This window comes from Gekko japonicus, unplaced genomic scaffold (genome assembly GCF_001447785.1).
Source record: "Gekko japonicus isolate JY-2015 unplaced genomic scaffold, Gekko_japonicus_V1.1 scaffold839, whole genome shotgun sequence".
NCBI lineage: Eukaryota > Metazoa > Chordata > Lepidosauria > Squamata > Gekkonidae > Gekko > Gekko japonicus.
Genome location: NW_015173698.1, coordinates 678,458 through 704,796, shown reverse-complemented (window position 1 = coordinate 704,796; position 26,339 = coordinate 678,458). Strand labels below are relative to the sequence as shown.

At 44.9% G+C, this 26,339-nt stretch overlaps 1 protein-coding gene across 1 annotated transcript in view; it reads right to left on the bottom strand.

Moving 5' to 3' along the window:
- Positions 1–26,339, bottom strand: part of LOC107120489 (disco-interacting protein 2 homolog C-like) — a 352,819-nt gene that overhangs the window by 36,469 nt on the left and 290,011 nt on the right. Inside the window, exons 6-9 of the mRNA XM_015423200.1 lie at positions 11,724–11,855; positions 10,170–10,289; positions 8,449–8,646; positions 2,697–2,788 (exon numbers count right to left, since the gene is read on the bottom strand). Coding sequence (XP_015278686.1) covers positions 2,697–2,788; positions 8,449–8,646; positions 10,170–10,289; positions 11,724–11,855 — 542 coding nt within the window. The remainder of the gene's footprint in view (positions 1–2,696; positions 2,789–8,448; positions 8,647–10,169; positions 10,290–11,723; positions 11,856–26,339) is intronic.

The window sequence follows — 26,339 nt, the reverse complement described above, 5'->3', positions numbered from 1 at the left end:
GAAGAGGCCCCGCTCCGTTCTATGTAGCTACAATGCAACATCTTTGAAAAAAAATAGCAGCAGGCTTTGTACATGTTAGCAGCTGTCTCAATAGTGGCCTACCAAAGCCAGTTTGGTGTAGTGGTTAAGTGTGTGGACTCTAATCTGGGAGAACTGGGTTTGAATCCCCACTCCTCCGCTTGCAGCTGCTGGATGACCCTGGGCAAGCTACAGTTCTGTCAGAGCTGTTCTCTCAAGGGCTGTTCTATCTCACACCTATCTCACAGGGTGTCTGTTGTAGGGAGGGGAAGGGAAAGGAGTTTGTAAGATGCTCTGAGACTCCAAAAGAAGGGCGGGGTATAAATTCAATCTCCTCCTCCTCCTCTTCCTCCTCCTCCTCTTAAATTGCAGTCCTAAGAATTATTATTATTTACTGAATTTCTCAATCACCCAATCCCTGAGTACACAGGGCTCTGGGCGATTTCCAACAAGAGAAAAACATACCGAAAAATACAGATTAAAATCACGAGATCAATCATTCCTATTTTGATAATCTCCAGATGGCGTCCATAATTTAATCCAAAACCTACTCTGGGCTGTTCTTCTGTCTCATGGGCAGGTTAAGGAGGAGGCCGAAGTGGGCAGGATGGAAGAAAAGAGGAGGGTGCCAGCTATGATGGAAAACTGCTGTTGTTCTCAACCAAAAGCCTGGCAGAAGATCTCTGCTTTGCAGGCCCCATGGAACTGCATTACGTCCAGCAGGGCCCTGATGTAAATTGGCAGAGAATTCCCCCAGGTTGGTGCCACAGCCGAGAAAGAAGGCCCTGGCTCTGGTCGAGGACAGCTGGATATCTTTGGGGCCAGGGACCACCAGTCCAGCTTGAGTCACTGTCTAGCTTGGGAGTGAACCCCACTGAATAAAATGGGAGTCACTTTTGAGTAGACTGGTTTAGGATTGCTCCCATGATCTTAGTTTCAGTGAGTAACTGTCTTAGTCTGCAACAGAAGAGCTAGAGTCTAGCTGCACCTTGTTGTTGTTGTTCAGTCGCACAGTCGAGTCCGACTCTTCGCGACCCCATGGACCAGCTCCCGCCAGGCCCTCCTGTCTTCTGCCGTCCTCTGAAGTTGGCTCAATTTCATGTTCGTTGCATCGATGACACTGTCTAACCATCTCATCCTTTGCCGTCCCCGTCTTCTTTGACCTTCAATCTTTCCCAGCATCAGGGTCTTCTCCAGTGAGTGCTCCCATCAAGATTTTTGAGGTATGAGTTTTCAAGAGGCAAGGCTCAGGGAGGCGAGAATTGAAAGTTCATACCCTGAAGATCTTGTTAGCCTCTAAGGCAGGGGTGTCGAACTCACTGGCACTGTGTTATTTAAAGTTTTAAAAAATCTTTAATTGTGTCCTTTATAAAGTTTATATTTCCGCTACCTGGCATTACCTTTTATGACACACATGGCCCGGCCCAAAAAGGTCTCATTTATGTCAGATCCGGCCCTCATAACAAATGAGTTCGACACCCCTGCAGGGGATACTTGATTCAAATCTAGCTGGTCTTCCATAATCTTGTAGTGTTTTAGGAGGCAAGCAATTTTCAGTTGCATACTGTAGATTCGGGTCTCCCACATGTTCCAGTTTTGGGTTTCATTATGTCTGTGTGTATTTATTATTATAGCCAACCCCCCTCAATATTTTATTGCACTTTTATTTGGACGTTTATTTTATGGATATTGTTAAACTATCTTGGGCTTTTGCTAGAGGAAATAAATGTGGCCTATGAGCAGGGCTGGCAAGATTATGCATAAGGAATGATGCTTGTAAGCCTTGTTACGCAAATCAAAAACATGTAAATGGCATGGCATTTTTTCTTAACCGTACATATTTTATATATTGTCACAGATACATGTTAATTATCTTTAATACTGAAGCAGAGAAACGTATGCAGGAAAGGCACGAAAAGTTTCCAGAGACTAAAAACAAGAAAATCACTCATCAGCTGCTGACAATTTTGAAAAGAAACCCTGCGATAGAAGAGAATAGTGGTTGAGATGCATACTCCCCTCACCTCTCACCTCACCATAAAGGAGTGTTTGGGAATTGTTTCTCCCCAAAAGGGAGAGAATGAATGCCTCATATTCTGAGCTCGTGTGACCAGCCTGCACAGTTCCCAGTGTGGGGCTACACAGAGACCACACCAGAACAATGCAAGTTCTTACTCTGCGGATTCAAGAACAGCTCCTAGTCCAGCCCCGCTTCCCCAGTCATTATTGCTTCTGTGCTCTTGTGCCAAGTGGGGATGTATTTAACGGACTGTACTCCACATCATCTTAATTAGCTGGCAACTCTTCTTGGTTCAGGCCCAGACTGCTCACAAGGCCCTGATTGTTTAAGGCCTCTGACTGATATTATTACCAAAAATTGATTTCATCCACATGACAACATGCTCTAATGCTCTTCATATAAGGAAGCCTTTGTGACACAAGTTTCTTTTTCAAAAGTAACTCTAAAAAAACCCCGATAGGCTCTTTGGGCTAAACTCTCTGCAGACTTCCAGCCGTTTTTACTGTTAGTATCAGATGTGATCAGGTGAACAACAAGCTAAGAAATCAGGAGATTCGTAGAGTATTCCAGTATGGATATCTAGATTCTGCCACCCGTGTGTTTTAAAGGATAAAGCTGGATACCATTAAAAACATGCAATAACTACTCCAACACTCACCCGGTCTCCTGGCCGCACCATTGGTTCTTGCTTCGTGCCTAATTTATGCAGAATGTTGTATGCGACCTTCATACTACGGGTCCAAAGTTTGCCTATTCATAATACAAATTGTAAAGTCACCTTTAAAATGGATTACACAGTTTTGTTCTAAACAGGATTCAGACAGTTTTTATTCTTTCTCTCTTTCTCTCACTCACTCGCACCCACATGCATGCACACAAACAAATGTTTGTCAAAAGGCTTTGGTAAGTTCTGAAGGGCAAATCTGGTATTCCAGTGCACAATATGGTCTTGTCATTTAAGATACCAAGAAATCCTTCAAGCTATTACACTTATCCAATCCCATTGGATCCCCAGACTAACTATGATACTATGTTATGCTACAGAATTGGCTCCTTTTACCAAAACTGAGGACCCTATGAGACACTAAGCCACAGCAAGCAGTTCTGTACAGTTAATGGCTTAGAGCCAGCGTGGTCAAAGTGTCAAACTAGGATCTGGGAAGATCCAGGTGTGAATCCCCATTCTGCCACAGAAACTAGCTGGGTGACCATGGGCCAATCATTCTCTCTCATCCGAACCTACTTCATAGGGTGGCTGTTAGGAGGATAAAATGGGAGGGAGAATGAAATAAGCTGCTCTGGGTGCCCACTGGGAAGAAGAGCAGCATATAAATATCTAAATAAAGAAAGAAGTTTATTCAGACTCTGCAGAAGCCAAGGAAGGCTTCAATCCAGTGCAGCTTTGGTTGCTTGCAACACACCCACCCCACCGAGAAAAGTGAAATCAGCCCATGAGACGTCTACCAAACACAGCTTAACAAAGCCAAAGTATGGCCCCGGTCACACGAGCTGGATATCGCGGGGGAAGGCGTGGCTAATTGCCCCGGAGGAAACTAATGTGCGGCCGCCCGAGCACACGTCCCGGTCGAGGTCCCGTGGTTAGGGGGGAGATGCCGACCAGACGGGTATCCTGCAGCGCGGCACAGAAGCCGTGCGGTGCGATCGCACTAGCAATCGCTCTTTGTGCGCATGCGCTGTTGGGCGCTGTTGTGCAACCTGCGGAGCCGGGCGCAGGATGCCACATAAGTCCACCGGAAACGCGATCAGACGCCCGCCCTTGGCCCGCGGTTTCCGGAAACTAGTACCTCGTAAGTACTAGTTTTTTAATCCGCACCTTTGGCGGGGACCCACGGGTTTGCCACGGGAGCACTGCGCTTCCCAGATGTTGGGGTGTGATCGCGCCTGGAAACTCCGTGGGACTCCCGTGCCTCTCCCGCAGCAACTTTGCCGTGTGACCGGGGCCTATGATTGCCAAACAACTGGCAAACCACACTATATGCCTGGTAGCTGAAAAGGTCTAGGGTAATTTGGAGATAGGAGAAGAGACAGCACAGTCCCAAGAACGAAAAACCCACTTAGTCTGAAATGTCAATTCAAAGAAACTTCCTTCCAGGAATGCATTGCTTTTATGACTGTTTCAGTGCCATATTGCACCATATGTTAGATGAGGTTTTAAACAACCATTTCTAAAATTTCTGTTCAGTTCATGCGTGAGAATTTTCTTCTAACAGCCACTAAGATTCTTTTGTTCCTCCCCAAAGGAGGAGCTGAATACAGGAAGACAAAAAGCCGTTGAATATGGCCGTGTGCATCATGACCAGAAGCTTCCCAATTCTTGCTACTCTTTTCTCCCCCACAGTAAATCAAGGTAGAATGCTGATGAGCTGCTACGGTATTAGGAAGATGACACACCAATCCATGGTGAATTACCTTTAAAAACATTTTCATCTGGACACAACAGCATGAATACAGTTTACAACTCTGAAGGGAACAGAGCAGCCATTGTTAACAAAGCTCTCTGTATGATTTTTGGAGCGTCACAGAACTTTGGATCATAACCATGGATCTTTAATCACATACAAAAGCCACTTGACAAAAGTTTATCAAAGGCTGCAGTCACACACACTGAATAATCCACTTTCAATCCACTTCCAGTGCACTTTTCAATCGGATTTTACTGTGTGAACTAGAAAAATCCAGTTGGAAAGTGCATCGAAAGTGGATCGAAAGTGGATTATTTAGTGTGTGTGACCGCAGCCAAAGTGTAGTTCGCCCTGCTTTTTGTCTTGCGCAAAACCCGCAAGTTTACAGGAAGCCAACATATTGGGACCAAAGACTCTATGTAAGAGCCCGCTATCTTTTTTTAGTCGAATACAAGCTCTAATAAGTGTCACCCTCTGTATAATGAGGACTGAAGCAACTGCTGCAGTTTTCCCCCTTGACAGCACAAGGGAGTCCGATCCCTTTCTGTTTGCCCGGCAAGATTTATTGCTTTGTTCTGTGCTGCTCTCAAACTGGCAGACAGTAGCAGGCCTACCCTACGAAGGGCATGATTAACAGGGAATTTTCCCCACGCAAGACATGCTCTTGCGTAACATCCAGGAGAGCTTGCTCAGGAGAAGTTCCCGAGTGACTGTACCTAGAGGCAACATCTTTAAGCCTAATCCAAATGCATGACCACGGAAACGTCTTCGGACAGCGCTGGCTCTTCAGCTTTGAAGCGGAGATGAGCACCGCAACCCTAGAGTCGGATTCGACTGGCTTTCGAGAAAGGGAACCTTTACCTTTAAATGAGACTAAGTGAGGTGCTGATCCCCTTCGGTCCACATTAAAGGCATTAAACCTACTGAGAAAGTTCCATCAGCAAATGCCTCTGTGAACTATTTCCAAGTCATTACTGTGCAGACGAATTATTTAGTTTCGTGATAATTAAGGAAGGGATATTTCAAACTAAGAATTCACAGGCAGAATTGAAGGGAGAAGCAGTAAGGTCAAAAATTTTAAATGAACATGAACCTTATATCTACCGGTAGGTAAGCAAGAGAAGGCAGAAGTAAACCTGAGGTCAGGCAGGCCTCTTTACACAAAACACTTTTGATGGAAAAAGAAAAAAGGTCAACCGTGCCACTTCATACTAAGCCATCTCTCTTCTGCATTCGGAAGTGCCAAGAATCACAGAACTACCCATTAATACAACAGGCAAAAGGGTCCTAATCTAGTCACCTTCCGAACATGCACATTTTCTAAATGGCAAGTGTGTTTGATGTGAGGCCTATCCCTCCCCTCCTGCTTTTGTGTTCTGACCTGTAGACTGGATCTAAGCAAGAGCTGTTGATTTCAATATGATTGAACACCCATTAAAGCAAAGAGGCTTAAGTGCACTCTCTGACAAGCAAAACTGACAGGTTTGCAGCTTACCAAATCATACCCAACATCAATTAAATACGTTCCGAAATGCTTTTCTTAGGACAGCTTTGAGCATGGCCCAGAAGCACCGATAATGCAGGAGGCTGTTATGCATCTTCCTTCCGGTGCTGGCCAGACTCTTACAGCAAAGCTTTCTTCACTCTTTAGGCAAAAATAAATGCAAGCCTCTATGGTAAAAGCACAAATACTATTTTTTTTTCCTGGTTGTTCCCAAAAGCCAATTACCCAGATGACCCCTAAAGTGTGCCATAATCTTTTGTACGGCTGCCAGCAGTGTTCCCTGTAAGCTGAGTTGGTGTGAGCCAGCTCACAGTCTCTTAGCCTCCGGCTCACACCTTTTTGCCTTGGCTCAGGAAGGATGGCTCCAGAGCAAACTAATTTATGCAGCAGCCCAATCGCTCGCTCAGAACTTTAATTCCAGGAGCTCACAGAGTAGAATCTTTGCTCACAGGACTCCACAGCTTCGAGGGGGCGTTGGTTGCCAGGTATACTCTGGCCTCAAGTGGGGGATGGGGGGCAGGGCTGCCAGATTCAGGCTGGGAAACTCCTGGAGATTTGGGGATGGAGCCTGGGGAAGACAGAGACCTCACTGGTCCACCCCTCCAAGACATCCGTTTTCTCCAGGGGAATTGATCTCTGTAGTCTGGAAGTGAGCTGTAATTCCAGGGGATCCCCAGGCCCCACCTGGAGGCTGGCATCCCTAAGATATCAAAGGATTTATAGCATGAAGCTTTCTGGCTAGGTGTCCCTCTTCCACTAGATCATAAAAACGTGTAAAGTGTAAAGACAGCCAGACAACAAAGCTTATGACAGAGAAGTATGTCAAGAGAAAAGCACATGAGACGAGGTCAGTCTTCATATCATGAACAGTAGGACCGTCGTCACCGCACGACACCACCTCAGTCACAGCAAGCCAAAAGAGTCTTACCAAGACGCCATCCAGCAGTTCAGAGTTTGCAAAATGGCAGCTGCAAATAATTGTTAGGGTTTTTTTCTCTCTCTCTCCAAAATATAAAAAGGCTGCATTCAACTATAAGCGGTGCAATCCTAAGCAGAGTTACACCCTTCCCCTCTGAGCCCATGGGTGCAGAAGAGTATGACTGCTTAGGATCACATCGAAAGGATATGTCATTTATTTCAGCAGTATATTTTTGCAGACCACCTTTCAGACACAATAGCTCCCGACGAGATTTATAATAAAAACAATCTGCCGTCAAAGTCATACAACCAATCTGTTGGGGCAGCAGGAGGTGGCAAGTGAGCGATGTTCATTTGTTCCCCCCACCTCCTCTTAGCTTCCTGGCTGTCGCTGTTTTTCCTTTCCTTCTGAACAGATGCAGAGAGCAGAGCCCTGCAGCACTGGGTATTGATCTTCTTCCTTAAGTCTTGCGAGTCTGGATCTATCCTCGTAGAGAAAAGGCCAAGGACAGCAGCAGTCCAAGGCCACTCTGAGGCCTCCGCACAAGAGAAGAAAAAGCAGAACTCGGAAATCTTTTAATAAAACCGATATTTGCTGCAATTTCTAGCTGCCTCGTGAAAGGGCAGCCATATAGACACTGGCGGAGCAGAGGGCTGGTGGTGCGCGAACTGGTCATCATTTCTGAATGGCACCCAAAGGTATAGCTGGACTGTCACAGCACAGGCACTGTGGCTGTATCAATGCCTACAGCATCTAATACAAGCAGTGACATTGGTCTGGGACAGCACAGACTGCTAAAGACCTCTGGCAAATAGAAATGTCTCCCAGACTGTTTAATAAAAGCATTCCTTGATGTTGAGAAAAGGCAAGATGGACTGATTTAGGGAAGACATACACATTAGTCTCTGCATCCAATTCCTGTGTTGGGATGTACATATGCAAAAATGGTTGCGTAAAGGGTATGCAATACATGGATTCATGAACACAGACAACGCGATATTACAGAATCTGGTTTTGTAATTCAGAAAGCAGCTGGGTAATAAGTCTCACTCAAGAAGTTCCCAAAGGCAAACCCTCGCTATGTAATCTTGGTGTTGTTTTGTTTTTAAAGTTAACTTGAGAGAAGAGAAGTTAGGCTCCCAGGGCATTGGCTGAAGGTATATGATACACCAACCTCCTGCAGTTGTCAGGTCAAGATTAGGAAGGGCAACTGCACGAAAATCCCATACAGTATTACCAAACCCAGTTAACAATGGTTCTCCAGAAAAGGTCTATCCCAACTACCACAGACCCTTTAACGGGAGATTCCTGAATCCAGCACGGAAGCTCGTAGACACCAAGCAGTAAACTACATCCTCTTCCACAATTTGTGTCCCTCTGTACTGGCTTCTACATTAAACTGAGCACACAGAGTGCTTAATTTGTGCATAAAAATTTCCAGTCATCTCTCAACACAAAGCATGTTTTAAATAATCCAAGAAAGCACACCAGGTATATTGGACAATAATCAACTAGGAAAATCCATGGAGGAAAAAGTTGTCTCAGACTTTGGGAGGCTGCTTACCGTAAGTGAGAATATATAGTGGCTTTCCATTGGTGTCCATAGTGGTTAGGCAAGGAGCTTTCGGAGAAATCGTCCCCCATCGTTGTAATGCTGCTTCAAGTGATGGAGGCCAATTCGTGACCACGCCCAGTTGTTCTCCTCGCATAGCCAACATCTGAGCTCCCTCTGGCCTTGGTTGGTTTGGGTCTGGCTGTTGAACTTACAGTTATAAGAGAAAGTTACTTTATACATTTTACACCATTGCGAAAATTAGACATTGACCTCTGAAAGGTCATCTGAGAAGAACAAAAACATGAAATCCGAGCTGTGAATGCACTGTTGCAGATACTCAGATCCAGTTTACACATCACAGTCAAGCCATAAGTGGGCTGATGGGAGGGTGTTGTAGGCTCCTGCACTCCCCCAACCCCAGCCCCAGACTGGATTCAGTGGTGCATTTCCATGGGCAGAAGGATTTCCAATCACGAGGCACAACCTTCTCATCTTTCCCGTCCTGTTGCTGGCCCAAATGCCCCTGAAATACTGCTCCCAGAATTTCCGGCCATGGAAATTCTTTTCTTGGAATGAATCTCTTGCCTAGATTCTGGCCCTTCACTTCCTAGTTCACAGTAAGAAGAAGAGTTGGTTTTATACCCTAGTCTTCACTACACAAAGGAGTCTCAGAGCAGCTTACAATCTCCTTCCCTTCCTCTCCCCACAACAGGCACCCTGTGAGGTAGGTGGGGCTGAGAGAGCTCTGAGAGAATTGTGACTGACCCAAGGTCACCCAGCTGGCTTTGTGTGGAGGAGTGGGGAATCAAACCCGGTTCTCCAGATTAGAGTCTGCCACTCTTTACCACTACATCAAGCGGGTAACCAGAATTTATGCCTGAATGAATTAAGCCTTTGGTTAACAGCAAACGTGGGCTTTTGTGATTTGGATGTCATGGTAAACTATGGTTATTACAAAGCAGGAAAATGGAGGAATAAAACTGACACGTGCAATGGGAGTGCATGAGCCCAAATATATTCACAACCAATGGCATCTGACGATATTTTCCATTTCTACTAAAAAAATAATGCCCAAAGAATCCAGCCTCTGGGTCTGCCACACTGTTAAAGGGAGCATAAAAGGGCCGTTTACTGTAGTCAAGAGGGGAACAGTGTTTCCTAACTAGCAACTAGTAAGAAATGGCAAGGCATTAATATTTATCCATTTGTTTTTCTGGCTCACGTTGTACGTTCACAGTTTCACGACTGCAGTTTACAGGTGTGAATGAGCCATCTAAGATCAAACCCCAGAGGGAGACTTACGTATCATTTTATACATTTTATACGCAACGGTTTTCTTACAGAGTCAAGTCATACAGCAAACCAAGAGTCACATGCTGAGCAACTGAGTCATAGACATGCATCAGTGAACCACTTCCCTCCTCGTTTTTTTAGTCATGTTCCCTTCATCACCCATTATACTCCCTGCCACAACAGTGCTCGTTTCCCAAGGAATTTTGATTAAAAGTGAACTAACAGAACAAATACATGACGGCAGTAGCAGGGCTGCCAGAAACACATCAGCAATATATGTAATTTAAATCTGAGTACGGGGTCAGAGATTATGTACGAAACTGTCAGAGCGATCTAGCCTGCTGCAGAACTTCTGGTTTTCCTAGAACAGGGAACAAACTTCTCTACCAGCAATATAAAAAGAACCTCTGGAGAGGAGGGGTATCAGGCCATTTTACCTTCTAATAATTCTTCAAAGTCATCTACAAAGAACTCTCGTAATGGTGGCCGCTTGGGTCGTTTTAGGGTGTTGACCAGCTGCTGAATTTTGGCCGACACTCTGCTGCTCACTGGAACTCCTACAAGAGGGATCAATACATGTTTTCAGCAGTGGGCTGTCTCCGTCCTGCACCATCAGATATAAACAGAAGAGACACAACAACCCAAAGGCAAATTCCAATGATCAAGTGAGATGGCTGTGACACTTTGTCACCCCCAAGAACAAATGCCATATTCCAATAAAAATGGGATCTATCCAAGATGGGCGACGCCAATGGATCTGTCTTTATTTTCTAAACAAGCAACGGTCAAGGACAACTGGCAAAGGTCCTCCATTGCTGGAAGCCTTGGGGAAAGCTAAGAGTAAACGCAGCTACCAGATCAGTAATCAGCCTTCCCAGCATCTGTTCAGCCACAGAGCCACAGAAGTCTTTGGTATAACTCCTTCCCGGCTCTCAAGAAGCAGATTCTAATATTGACAACCATGATGTGAGTAACTTCGTCAACTGTTTGAGGTCACATGAAGGACTTCAGTCAAGTCTTCCCACGCCCTGAGAGTTCCCCTTCCAAATTCAAAACTTGTCGAACCCCTGTGTTGCACTCCCCCCCCCCAGCTCCTTATCTGGTAGAACTCTTCCATTTCTCAGCAGTACAAAAGCAGTATGGAGTCTGAGAACTCCTGCCAAACAGCTCGTTTTATTCATTCATTTACAAAATTTATATGTAGACTGCACTGCAGTAGTCTTATCTAGACGCAACCAGGGCATGTACTTAAGGGGCCAGATCTTTTCTGTCCAGGAAAGGCCACATCTGGCTAACCAGTCAAAGGTGGTCAAAGGCACTCCTGGCCACAGCTGCCAGCTTCTTATCCAGCAGTAGGACCAGGTCCAAGAGCACCCCCAGACTACGAACCTGTTCCTCCAAGGGGAGTGCGACCCTATCCAGAACAGATGACACCTTAAATCTTGGGCCAGACCTTCCACCCACCAGTAGCACTTCCATCCCATAAGGATTAAGCATCAGCTTATTAGCCCACCTCCACTCCAAAACTGCCTTCAGGCACTTCTCTACAGCCTCCTGGGGATAGGCCGGTATCACATTGGTGACAACCCAGCCCAAATTGCCGGAAGACCTCACTCGGCAGTTTCAGTACAGAGGACAAAATGGAGGCTTGCGGCATCCCAAATGCCAAATGGCTGAGCAACAGTCCTCCCAGCACCACCTTCTGAAACCTACCCTCTGGGTACCACTGGAACCACTACAAACCAGTGCCTCCCGCTCCCAGCCCAGAAAGGTGGTCCAGAAGGATATCATGGTCAATGGTGTTGTATGCCACTGAGAGGTCAAGAAGAATCAACAGAGTCGCAGTCCCTCTGTCCATCTCCAGTGCAAGTCATCCATCAGGGCGAGTAAGGCGGTTTCAGTCCCACAACCACACCTGAAACCAGATTGGAAAGAATCCAAACATTTGCTCCTGGGGCCCACACATTCTTCCTCTGTTTTACAGGACATACCATCCCCAGTTTCCATAAGTTCAGCATTTCCGTATTTGGGTGCCACCCTTGCCGTTGAACCTTGTGGTCTTTCTACTTGTATTGAGTGTTCCGACGTATACGTAGTAACATCTGGAGGTGCAGAATGATTTTCTGGGGGGGGGGGAAACAAAATTAAGAAGTTCATGTTATTTCTTCAAGCATTTTGAATCGCACTTTGTTACTATGTAAACCAAAGATGATATGTTCAAATTAACATTTTTGTCGTGTGTTGCAACACTGGATTCTAATGATACTTTTGTACCCCCTGCAAGCTCTTGTGAAGCATCTGGAGAAGTACAACTTAATTTCAAAGAAGGTTCAGGTTTCATATCTACCAAAACCAACTCAGAAAGAGTCTCAATTCTTGTAACTTAATTTCCATCGGCTTGGAAACAAAATTAACACATCTTAATCGTCCCTCTGTTGAAGCAGCTTACTGTACCTAGCTCTTGGAACAGCCACAAGGAAGTTATCCAAAATGCCAGTTATCAAAAGTGTATCCATGTTAGATGCAAACGTCACAATTTATTTTGTTTATTTATTTCATGAGATTTCTATCCCGCCCTCCCCCACAAGTGAGCTCAGGGCGGGTCATGACAAAGTGATAAAAATCTGAATCAATTAATTTATAAATGACAGCAGTCCAGTAAAATCCGCAGGTGCTGGGTTTATACTGCCTGCAACCTTAAAGGCTGGCTTATTGACAGGTGGGACCAGACCACACCCATGGTCACAGATGATAGCACGGATGGTGTAACAAAATGGCTTCCAGGCAGAGGCAGCAGTACCTTAAAATGGCTGCCAGTCTGGTAGTCCTCTGGAGGGGGGAGGTACTCCATATGGAACAATGGGGCTGCCATACCTCCCTGCCTACATTTCCCAGTAGCTTTAGGGGGAAAGTGCGGGAAAGTATGGACCCACCCCAAGGGCGGAGCCTAGCGGATAAACCTCCAGGGTGGCTTTTAGTCTCAGCCTAGTCTTAGCATTCGCCTGAGCTTTAACAGCAGCTTCAAGGGGTGCATACAAGTGGGACTCCTGCTACCAACACTCCGTGGTCAGTCCAGGCCACCATAAATCGTGGTGGACAGCCAGGAGGGTTAGCAGTATTGGTGAACAGTCCTGAGGAGGGCTAGAGTTTCTCTCTACCCAAGAGGAGGAGGAAAGCAAATCCTGGCCTGCAGCCACCCACTATAGAGGTAGAGAGGGTGTGTGTAGGGGACAGAGGAATTGCATTTAGATCGTGTTTATTTTCTGCCCAGGTTGAGTTGATGTGCCTGTGTTTATTTTCTGTGCCTAACTTGTATATGGCTTGTTGCCGTAATAATAAATGACTGACTGATTGTATATAGTTATAATAAATCTTTTTTTAATTATAAAGCCAGGTAGTGCCTTGACCACATAGTCCTCCCCGCTCAGCACATTACCAGAGGCAAAGGGAGGCCAGGGAACACAAATGGGCCCAAATCAGAGGGGTTGCCAACTCTCCAGGGGGAGCCCAAAGATTGAAATATCCACTTTCCCGGGTTGGGGGATCAGCCAGAGGGGTCTCACTGTCCCTCTAGGAAGGCGGTGTCAATTCAGTGAGTGGTGACAACGACAGAGGAAGGAAACAGCCCCACCAGGCAGGGTGGGCAGGCAATAACAGGGGCTTGCTAGCCACAGAACGGCTGCTCAGCCTCCCCGGCTGAGGGTGGGTCCCTGTTTCGTCACAGATGGTATAATGCACAGACAAAACCAGGTCAGAGCAGGGGAGGCCCACAGAATTAGACACCTGCCACCTCAACCGGGAGCAGGGGAGGCCCACAGAATTAGACACCAGCCGCCTCAACCGAAGTCCTGATGGAACAGCTCTGTTTTACAGGCCCCGTGGAACTGTAATAAGTCCCGCAGGGCCCTGATCGTAATAGGGAGCATGTTCCACCAGGCCAGAGCCAGACAGTGACCTCAGATACCACCACTAGGAGTTGCCAACTCTGAGCTGGGAGATTCTTGGAGATCTGGGGGTAAAGTCTAGGGAGGGTGGAGTTTGGGGAAGGGAGTGATCTCAGTGGGGTATACCACCATACAGTCCACCCTCCAAAGCAGCCATTTTATCCAAGGGAACTGATCTCTGTAGTCACGAGAGCAGGTTGTAATTTCTGGAGGTCTTCAGGCCCCATCTGGAGGTTGGCAACCCCAGTCGCCATATTCTCTTGAGCTAGGCACAAGTATACTGAAGCATCCGCAGAGGCCGAAATCCTATGTACGCATACACCAAAATAAATTGCCTTGGACTCACAAAGAATAGGATCGTGCGCCTCTTGAGTTGTACCCCTTGTTTCACAAGTCAACATCACAACAATTTGTATTAGTGAATCCTCAGAGAGCCTGAGAGGTGTCCATTTTTCCTTCTAAGTAGACCCAACAAGCTATGCATGCTGCTTCGCTATTTTTAGCTGTGTTATAGAGAAGAACTGAAATGGGAACCACGAGACTGCGTTTCCAGAAGCAAGCATGACTGGGTAACCTGCCTCGTGACGTTACTCAACAATTCGCAAGCTAATCTTCGCCTTTCACAGCTCAGTAACCCACCATGCCTTCCCAATCTATTTTTTTCCCCAGCCGCTTTTCAATTTGTACTCTTTTGCACAGCCTTTTCGATTCACACATTGCTCCAAGAGGCAAGAACCAACACTACCTCAGGCTTAGACAAGTTTACTGTTCAGAGGCATAAATGGTCAAAGCCCCGTCCACTCAGAGGGGCTGATGAGGCCATCTCCCTAGGTCAGTGGTGGCGAACCTATGGCACGGGTGCCAGAGGTGGCACTCAGAGCCCTCTCTGTGGGCACGCGTGTCATCACCCCAGCCAGGCCCAGACGATCATTAAAGTGTCGAAGTCTCTGCCAAATAATTTTAAGTAAATGAAAGCATTTGGGATTGCTTTCCTTACTTTGTTTGGATCATCTTAAGTTAAGGTATGAGTTGTTTTTTTCTAAAGTAAAACCTCAGTATTCAGGTTAAATTGCCGTGTTGGCACTTTGCAATAAATAAGTGGGTTTTGGGTCGCAGTTTGGGCACTCGGTCTCTAAAAGGTTCGCCATCACTGCCCTAGGTCAAACGGAAACCATGTGGAAGAGCTGCCACTGAGTTCAACCTAGGCGGGGTTTTCTAAAATGCACACACGCTGCCCCATCGTCCAAAGCTTCAACATGTCAGCCTTCAGAACAGTTCAACAGTTGAGCCATTATACAAAAGTCTTCTGGGGGGGGGATAAACTCATCACACTAAGCCTTCCGTTTGCTATTACCACTGCTGCCAAAGAAGACGAGCCAAGAGATGCAGGAAGGGAGGTGCAGACTGACAGACAAAACCAGCAAGTCGTTCACGCACACCTCACAATAATATTCTTATAACTGTCTGAAATGTGTGATTCTTTATGAAGCTGGCTTAGTGTGATTTTTTTATTTAATTGACCGCTTTGTCCATTCTTCATGCCTATAACCATTCAAAGGAAGATCAAAAGGGCTGGGACTACACATACCCATTCCCTGCCAGTTTCATGATCTCTGTAGATGAACTCACGCAAACACACAAAGCGGCCTTATCCTGAATCAGACCCTTGGCCCACCGACGTCAGCACTGTCTACTCAGACTGGCAGCGGCTCCGCAGGGTCTCAGGCTGAGAGGTCTTTAACGTCACCCATTGCCAGATCCTTTAACTGGAGATGCCAGAGATGGGACCTGGCCCCTTCTGCATGTCAAGCAGGTGCTCTCGCACTGAGCCACGGCCCCTCCCCAACTCAATAAACAAGCAGCGGAAGGGAACCTGAATATTAACTCGACATCCCGTACGTTTCCTGCCAGGGACGGCTTGCGAGTGAACCTGCTCGAAGCAATGCACTGACAGTTTCTAATTGCCGAGCTGCCTCGGAAGTTTAGTTCTGACGGGGAGGATGGAAACATATAAATATGTAAAATACTGAAGGTATGGAAGGGGGCAGGGGAGTAGAGATGTCAAGGCTTGTGGGAAGGCTCGAGCCGTTTCAGAATTACTAACGAGCCACCAAAAGGCCTTGCCAGAAAGAACAGTGCTTGCCTGCTTCTTGAAATGTAGCATCTGCCTCCCCCCCCCCCGAATAATCCATGTGAAGGGGGATAACGTATGGGTTAAGGACTCCTTAGACACAACGGGGAGAGCCTTCTTCTTGCATCTCCTATAAACAGGTTCTGTACACTTATGTATACCCTACATGTCTTCTTTTAAAAAGGCTGTGTCTTGAAAGTGGTTTAATTTTCCTATTAAACAGGGGGAAGAAAAGGACCACATAATTAAGGGACATCTTTTTGAAAGAGATTCTGTCCTGTCTTTCCACGAATCATTCATCAAGGCAGTTTACATTAAAAAAAAAATCAACATAAAGCTACTATCAAAAGAAACCCACAAAAAGACAGCACCCAAGCGCACAGAGCGCTGTTACCTTCCCACCGAAGTGGTACCTATTTATCTACTTGCAATTTCTTGCTTTCGAACTGCTAGGTTGGCAGGAGCTGGAACTAGAGATGGGAGTTCACTCCATCATGCGGCACCCGGGTCTCGAACTGCTGAACTACTGACTTTCCACAGTCTGCAGTTCAGCGTCTTAACCACTTGAGCCACCGCAGCTCCTTTTTTAGTTAGAGGCACCAAATTTCAGCATAGCTGCTGATGCCTCTCCTCAAACCCTTCCCCCCAAGTTTCACAAATATTGGACAATGGGGTCCAATTCTATGAGTCCCAAAAGAATGTGCCCCCATCTTCCATTATTTCTAATGGAGGGAAAGCATTTAAAAGGAACGCGGTCAATTTACATGCAATGGCAGCTCATCAGGAACGCGCCTTGGAGTTCCCTCTCCTGGAGCCTCCCTCCGCTCTCCTGGAGTGTCCTGGTCAGTCCCCCGTTGACTTGTCAGCCTCACCTGGCAACCATATCCACAAGACTAATTTAACTGGGCATTTAAAAGAGAGCAAATGTGCTCAGGACAATATTCCATAGTTGGGGCACCATCACAGAAGAGGCCCTGCTGCTATAGCCATCCGCCTAGTCAGCACCCACAGCAGAGCTTCAGCTGGTGGCATCAGCATAATTGACCGTTTCACATGCAAGAAAAAACCTACAGATATAATGGTCTCAGCCTGCTTTTACAGCCCATAACAGGAAGCAGTTCTCAGCGAAACACTTGCAATGTTGCCAGGTAATTACCATTATGTTTTGCAGCTGCAAGAGAAGGTGGCTGTGGGTGATCAGAAACTGGTCTTTTTTTTATTAGATAAAAGGGTACTGAGCTAACATTCCAAAACTCTTCCAAAACCACAATCCAAACCAATGTTCTATGCTTAGAGAGGAAAAGGAACTTCCTGTGGTTGTGAATGAACACATTCTTATATTATAACTGATAAATTCATGTTTGCACATAAGTGGTAGCAATATTTTGGACTAAGTAGAAAAGTCTGCAATTATTCTTTGTATTGAGAGTAGTTTGTTTAGTTTGAGTATCTGCTTCGGCTTATTTCCAAAGGAAGCTGCTTACTGAGTTTTTAATATTGGTTTAATTTAACTCCAGAGTCTTAACAGCTCTGCTTTATTCAAGAAGGAGCCAGGAAAATGTTAAAAATGCATATTAATAGAATTATATTAGCTAACTAATCCATATACTAATAGCAAAGCTGGTCAAATCTTCGGATACTTAAATCCAGTGACCAGAGCTGTGAATGGGCAAGACAGATCTTTCTACAAGTCTGAAATGGGCTCCAGGATTGCAGAAAAATGTGAAATCTAAAAAATAATAATACATTGGGGGCTTCAAAAAACCTAAAAACGATAAAAGGAATTGCTGTAGCTTTAAGCAACGGATTGTCTCAGTGGCTGTTTCTAGGCAACCACAGCATTCCAGGCTTCAGTTTCTCTAAGTAAAAGTTAGGGGGGGAGGGCAGTGTCTTTGAGGGAAGACTCATTGGGGCCAGGCCTGGTTAGACTAACCAGCTCCAGGCTTGGAAATCACTGGAGATTATGTGTTGAAGTCTGAGGAGTGTAGGGTTTGGGGAGGGGAGAGGCCTCAGCATGGTATAAGGATAAGGTGAGAAGACAGAAAGAGAAAGAGAGGGTAAGTGACAGGCATGGAGGGGAGAGAGAGAGATGGCAGAAGGGAGAGTGAGACTGAGACAGTAAGGGGAGAGGGGAGGAAGGAAAGGTAAGGTAGGGGGAATGGGATAGCCACTCCTGCAAGTTTTTTGCAGGTCCCCACTTGTTAGATATATTAGACAAGATTCACTGGAAAAGACAATAATGCCAGGAAAAGTTGAAGGCAGCAGGAAAAGAGGAAGACCCAACACGAGATGGATTGACTCAATCAAGGAAGCCATGCCCCTAAGTCTGCAAGACCTGAGAATGCCTGTTAATGACATGACATTTTGGAGGACATTAATTCACAGGGTCACTGTAAATTAGAAGCAACTTGATGCACTTAACAGACACATTAGATACCTAGATGTCTGCTGTGTTTCTGCAGGAAAACTTTTCTTGTGCCCCTAAACAGACCTTTATCTTCCTCTGCACATTATCGTCCTTACACTTGTTTATACTTCCACAGGATGAAGAACTATGCAGAACTATTTTATACTCTTCCCAATCAATGCAGGAGTTAATTCTACAGCGCAGCCACTGTTTCAGATCATTCTCTTTGTGGGACAGTCAGTTAAAAATCTTGCAGGAAGTGATGCATTTAGCCAAACCCAAGTGGACCGGTGCCACTGGTTGCAATGCAGCCAGAAGAAAAAAATTGTTACCCTGCTCCCCATTCTGATAAATGACTAATCACATGGGGTCAGAATTCTTTTTACATAGCAGAAGGAATACTGAAACCAAAAGGCTACACCTGTTCGCTGCTGCTCTTAAGACTATACAAAAATTTATGCGTGGGGGAGAACACATTTTGCATCGTGCATCTGTCATTGAAATGGCGCACTGCATGCTTTGCACAGCTGAAAGCAAGAGAAAAATTAATTCAATAGACGGGTACACTGCCTAAGTGACTTGCAGATGACATACCAGGCCAAAAATAAAAAAGTCATTTTGAGATAGTAGCCACCGAGATATGCTGAGGGTGCATCCTCTGATATATAAGCTCAGCGGTCCCATTAAGTAAAATTAAGTTGTTTCAGAAGAAAAATGACTCTGATCAACATATGCTGGTGGTAAATATAGGAACAGTGACAGCTGTAGGACTTCAAAGTGCCTCCTCCCCCACAAGCATATTTATTTGCATTGCCCCATATTCCTGTCCCTTTCAATAAATTTACATTGCCAGCTCACAAGTTCAGCAGCTGCTCTCCAATAACAAGAGCAAGATGACTACGGATGTTTCTGCCTCTAGACCAGAACAGCCCCCTTCACCAGGGGAATAAGCCATAGTTCTTTGACAAAACCAAAAAGTTGGAATGGAGTCTTGCCCCTGTCTGGGAGCTCATCAGGCCCTCATCTCACTTCAAGCCTGGATAATGCCCTGACCTGGATAGCCCAGCCAAGCCCGATCTCGTCAGATCTTGGAAGCTAAGCAGGGCCGACCCTGGCAAGTATTTGGATGGGAGACCTACAGAGAATACCAGGGCCGGGAGGCAGAGCCAGGCTACCAATTCTCTGAACATCCTCCATACCCCAGTAAGAGTCACCAGAGGTCGCCATGACTTCCAGGTATAGGCACACACACACAAATGCAAAAATACCAAAAAAAAGCCTGGATAATGAAATGGCAAGGGTGAATAATGGCCATGTGCCAATAGGTAAGCAGTGTGTGTGTGTGGGGGGTGTGTGTTCCATGTTGCAGCAGCAGCAAGGTCATACAAAGCCAAATACTATATTTGGACAGAATAGAGGCATCGCAGTTTTTGTGGCAAAGAAGTGCTCAGATGGAAGGGTAGTTATGTCACAGGAAAAGGTGAGAAGGGGGTCTGGGTCCAGACTGCTCTTCTCTCCAACATCTACAACCATGTAAGCTCCAATATCAAACATCACATTGAGGTCACTTAGTTTTATTTAGTCACTGATACACCCATTTTCTATGAATTCATATAATCCCCTTTTAAAGCTATTGTGGCTTAGTGGCTTCACGTCATGTTGCACTGAATTCCTTAAGATAATTATGCACTGTGTGGAGGAGTACTTTTTTATGTTGGATCTACTGACTATCATCTTTATTGGTAGTTCTATACTAAGCATCATTTTATAAACCTTTCTCACCTGCGCCCCCTGAGTCATCTTTTTAATAAATTAAGTAGCCCTAAACTCTTTTATGATTCTTCGTGGGGAAGTATGGGGAGGGGGACTAACCTTTTACTTCTCTCCTCTCTGCTTCTACAACAATAGGTCCTCTTACTCCATGATTACTATGTTTCCCATGAAGCTTAGGACTTCATCAACAGCTTTCTTAGAAGTCCAAGTATGTATTATATATCTTTAGGCTTTATTCCAATCACTTGGAAATGTTTGAGAGTGTGCTGAAGCATGACTACCCTTTGCATAAGCCATGCTGATTGTTCCCCAGTAAGGCTTCTTCTTCAATGGCAAGGGTGAATAATGGCCATGTGCCAATAGGTAAGCAGTGTGTGTGTGTGGGGGGTGTGTGTTCCATGTTGCAGCAGCAGCAAGGTCATACAAAGCCAAATACTATATTTGGACAGAATAGAGGCATCACAGTTTTTGTGGCAAAGAAGCGCTCAGATGGAAGGGTAGTTATGTCACATGAAAAGGTGAGAAGGGGGTCCGGGTCCAGACTGCTCTTCTCTCCAACATCTACAACCATGTAAGCTCCAATATCAAACATCACATTGAGGTCACTTAGTTTTATTTAGTCACTGATACACCCATTTTCTATGAATTCATATAATCCCCTTTTAAAGCTATTGTGGCTTAGTGGCTTCACGTCATGTTGCACTGAATTCCTTAAGATAATTATGCACTGTGTGGAGGAGTACTTTTTTATGTTGGATCTACTGACTATCATCTTTATTGGTAGTTCTATACTAAGCATCATTTTATAAACCTTTCTCACCTGCGCCCCCTGAGTCATCTTTTTAATAAATTAAGTAGCCCTAAACTCTTTTATGATTCTTCGTGGGGAAGTATGGGGAGGGGGACTAACCTTTTACTTCTCTCCTCTCTGCTTCTACAACAATAGGTCCTCTTACTCCATGATTACTATGTTTCCCATGAAGCTTAGGACTTCATCAACAGCTTTCTTAGAAGTCCAAGTATGTATTATATATCTTTAGCCTTTATTCCAATCTCTTGGAAATGTTTGAGTGCTGAGGCATGACTACCCTTTGCATAAGTCATGCTGATTGTTCCCCAGTAAGGCTTTTTCTTCAATACTTTTAATATTATAAGGAAACAAATCTGGGTTTTCCATACAGTGTATAGATTCTTGATTAGAGTACTTTACAAGATCCACGTCTGGTACATTCATACTTTATGTTTGTAGATATACTCTTAAAGTATATTAGTTAGATCTACAGATATCAAAGTAGGTAGTAGAATTTAAAAAATAACTACTACCCAACTTGATATCCAGTTTTTCATGGCCCATCAAGTGATGACAAGGTGTTACATGGCCACCCTGATAAACTGCACTGTTAGCTCTCACTCAAAAGAAGAGAATTTTACTACACAGTTAATGAAAGAAACAGGAGGGAGGGCAAAATTCTCTTCACAGTCAAGGGCAAGCACCAACTGACTGGCTCAATGTAGGGCTGAACACTCACCCAGCAAGTTACCACTAGGTAAATGGCAAACTATTCACCCCAAGAGCAGGCTTGTCTGGACCACTTTGCATCTGCTCATTTCTCTTGTAGAACCAACATATAGGACTTCAGGCAAACAGAAAGTATGTCTAAGAATTTTTCCTCTTCTGAGAAGAAACAAAAAAGTAGGAGCACATTTGTCATGAATTTGCACTGTAGCAGTCATTCAAAGATTAGTTTTAGAAGGCAGAGCTAGAAAAGGTCATGTCATTTGCCTCAACATATTTGATATATATAAAATATGATTCCGTGGGCCTGTGCTTCAACAGTGTTACATAATTCACACATTTTGTCACTTCTTATTTTATTCCAGTCAACTTATCTGTGCTGATCAAAAGGTGCTCTTGGTATCACGTCAGCATAACAGTCCTGGGACTGAGTTCTAGGCAGAAAGCTCTATAGCTACCACTCCATTACCAAAAATAAACCAAACACAGCTATGGACATGGAATTCCCATTTTGATTCCACTTGATAAACAACAACAAAATGAATTATGACTCTGGTCACACGGACGATTTGCTGCGCTAAAGGCACGAATGTCAGGCAGATTTTCGGGGCGTGATCACACCACAACTTCTGGGAAGCGTAGCGCACCCGTGGCATCCTGCCGAAGATGCGCAGTAAAAAACTACCTCGGAAAGTGCACTAGTATCTGGAAAACGCGGGGCAGGGCGGGCGTCTGATCACGGGAGCGCTAGTATCCTGTGGCATCCAGCATCCGTCCACGTCCCGTCGCAAACCGGATGTTTTTCGTAAGCACATGCGCACAAACACGTAACTGAAAGCAGTGCTGCTCCACGGAACTGTGCATGCGCACAAATGCGAAACGCTTGCTGCGCCGCTTCTTTGCCACGCTCCAGCATTACCGTATGATCGTCAGCTAACAGCCTAAGTGCGAAGACTTGGGGGACCGTGTGATCAGGCTACTGCACTTTATTTTGCTCCAGGGCAAACAGCCACGCCCCCCCCCCAGATTTTCTGGCCTGTGTGACTGGGGCCTAAGCTCCTTTTAAACAGCAGGTTCAAAAACAAACATTAGGTACTGGGCATTTAACACCACTTTCTGCATATAATGATACTTCCACTATCTTGCTTTCTCCAGGGTCACCAATTACCAAAAGCATTACCATCTTTCCAGTAAGATAAATACATTATATTTACGATCAGAAGCTAAACCGGGTCAGCCCTGGTTAGTATTTGGATGGGAAACCACCAAGGAATTCCAGGGTCACTATGCAGAGGCAGGCAATGGCAAACCACCTCTGAACATCTCTTGTCTTGTCTTCAAAACCCTATGTCACGGCAGGACCAGGGGGCGTGACACAAGCAAGCAAAAGTTCAGGAACAGTCCGAGGTCAAGCCGGGCAAACCAGGTAGCAAGGTTCAAGCAGGTTTAAATCACAGTCCAAAAGCAGGGTCAGACATACCAAAGTTTCAAGTCCATAAATCACAACAATACCAGAGGAGTCAGAGATGAACGCAGGGTCAACAAAGCCGAAGGTCAAAAGCCAAGGATCAAGCCGAGAAGAATTCCACAAGGTCTGGAGCAGAGATGCAAGGATTCAGGTCCTGAACAAACGACGTTTGCCAGCACAAATGACTGCTGGCAACAGACTTGCATATATACAGTGCTAGCTAATCAACTCATTAGCTAGCCAGGAGTGAGGACAGGATCCTGTCAGTAATCAGGGCTAAGAGATCTTCTGGCACGCATGCGTGCATTCTGCCTTTGCTCTCTCAGCTGTTGTCTTCTTACATTCCTGAGCCTGGTTACAGGTGGAGGCGAGTCTGATGATGAATTACTGGGCTGCAGCAGAGACTGATCCCTTGCAGGTGTTCCCTGGGAGGCTCTATCCTCCTCACCACTTAGATAGCTTTCAGCTACAGGATCCAGTCTTTGCCTTTCTGCTGCAGTACTGTCCTCAGGAGCCTGTTCAGGGTCCTCAGGAGCCTGTTCAGGGTCCTCAGGAGCCTGTTCAGGGTCCTCAGGAGCCTGTTCAGGGTCCTCAGGAGCCTGTTCAGGGGCATCAGCAAAGGCAGGCATGACATCAGCAGGGGCAGGCATGACACCCTATGAGGTCACCATAAGTTGGCAAAAAAAAACAACCCAATCTTTTACTTCAAGTGATAGGGTCACATACTGTATCTGATACCAGGCAGTATTCCTTTACCTCAGTCTGTAAAACCAATTCCAATTCTCACCAAGACCACCCCACATATTTAATTCAAAATCTTCACTAGCCTACTTCATGCGTATAGTGAAGCAATTTCTTTCCCACAACATTTCAGAGTCATCTTTAAGGAACTACAAGAATGTCCATCTTTTAAGTCTTCAGCCTCGTCAGATCTAGAACCCACCTTTAACTCCAACAGACAACATAACAACTACTTCCAATAAGTGTCCATCTTTCCCCTTCACAAACTCAGTCTCACCGTTATCATCTGTCTTTCTTGTACACTTAAATTTAAACAGAAAATATGGTACAACCTATGTTATGCCAGGGTACAACTTAGTTGTGGGTCAAAGCAAGTGAGAAGAAGAAGAGGAGGAGGAGGAGGAGGAGGAGGAGGAGGAGGAGGAGAGCGGCTTACAAACTCCTTTCCCTTCCCTCCCCACAACAGGCACCCTGTGAGGTGGGTGGGGCTGAGAGAACTCTGACACAAACTGCTCTTTTTCAAGGACAGCTGTGCCAGAGCTTGTGACTGACCCAAGGTCACATCAGCAGGTGCAAGTGGAGGAGTGGGGAATCAAACCCGGTTCTCCCAGATTAGAGTCCGCGCATTTAGCTGAGTTAGTGTGAGCTAGCTCACAGTTTTTTAGCCTCTGGCTCACACATTTTTGTCTCAGATCAGGAAGGATGGCTCCAGAGCAAACTGATTTATGCAGCAGCCAAATCGCTCACTCACAACTTTAATGCCAGGAGCTCACAATGCAGATTTGTTGCTCACAAGACTCCACAGTTTAGAGGGAGCATTGGTCACAGCCCACCAAATGAAGACTACCCTTGAGATGAACACCTTATTGGAGAATAAAGACACCCTTTTCTTTAACGCTGAGTCCAAGACTCAGAACTGTATTTTGAAATTCAGCTTAATGCCGTCTTGGATAGTTAAAGGAAGTTTCTTCAAGGGCTGATTTTGCCCACCAGGCAAGCCATTGCAGTATCAACTCAACTCCTTTAATAAGAACTTAAGTCCACTTTGTGTATCCATGAAGGAAACAATGGTGTCTTCTGGTTTTTTCTTTCTTTCTTTTTGTTAAGACTGTACTGCATTTTTTAAAAGTTTAAAACTTGTGGAGCCATAGCATGTGCTACTAAGGTTGTACAGCGACTATGTTTAGAAACTATGCCTGGCCAGCCCATTCTGATAACAATTAGCTGTTAATTCTTTGTTTTAATTTTTGTTTGGAACATTATGCATCTGTCTCTAAAGATTTAAAGGTTAACTCTCAAGTGCAAATTCATTACCAGCAACTGCCAGCTAATTAATCTTTGTGTTCTACAGGAAGGGCTTAATACTGACCAAATAGAACTAGCCCTTGTAATGACATAGAAGTAGCTTCCTTCAATTAGTCACAGCATCTGGATGTACAAGAAGTACTTTCCGGCCCACGCCTCATCAAAGTTTTTTAAATTATTTTAATAATTTTTATTAAATAAATATAAAACAATTGATACAGAGAATCCAAAATAATACAAACTATTTAACATTAATAATATTCTTAATATTATGTTCAGTATACCTATCTAAAACTTAACTATTTAAAACTCTTAACATGTTTTGTAATAGTACAGTTTGGTGAGCAACCATCTTATATAAATGAAAGAATGTGATTTCAACTAGCTAGTGTTTCAAAAGAATTTTGAATTATGGTGCTAGAGAAGACGCTTGAGAGTCCCTTGGACTGCCAGGAGATCAAATCAGTCAATCCTAAAAGAAATCAGCCTTAACTATTCCCTGGAAGGCCAGATACTGAAGCTGAAGCTCAAATACTTTGGCCACCAAATGAGAAGGGAGCACTCACTGGAGAAGACCCTGATGCTGGGAAAGACTGAAGGTCAAAGAAGAAGGGGACGGCAAAGGATAAGATGGTTGGACAGTGTTATCAAGGCAATGAACATGAAATTAAGCAAACTCTGGAGCACGACGGAAGACAGGAGGGCTGGCGTGATGTGGTTCATGGGGTCGCAAAGAGTCAGACTGAACTGTGCAACTAAACAACAACGACAACAACAAAGCTAGTATTTACTGATCAAAATTAAGACATACTCTAAGTCTGGGGTTTATAGAATAAACACTTCAGATGAAACTAAGTAAGCAGGAACAATTCCATTCTGTGCCATGTAACTTATGACCGGAAACCATTTCTCACAAAAGTTGATTGATAGTTTTTATGTTTGAGTTTTAACATGGTTAGAAAGAATCAGAACACTAAAAACGTTTATTTTCCCCAAATTTTTGTATTTGTTTCGGACACTTCCAATTTGGATCCCAAAAGCCACATTTCAAAAATGGCAAAGCAAATGGAGAACATTTGTTTGGAGTAATCGCTCAGCGAGGGTTACCTATTTAACATTACGTAGACCATCTCAATATGGTGGCCCCTCAGTGCCAGATCTTAAGCTGTACTATGAAGCCTCTAAATTGTCTACATTAATACGTATTCTCCAACTATCTTCATGTATAGAATTGGATACCAATAGAAGTATTTTATTTAACCCCACATAAGTACTCTGAATTTTTATGGGCTACAAAATCAGAAAGGTCATTGGTCCCTTCA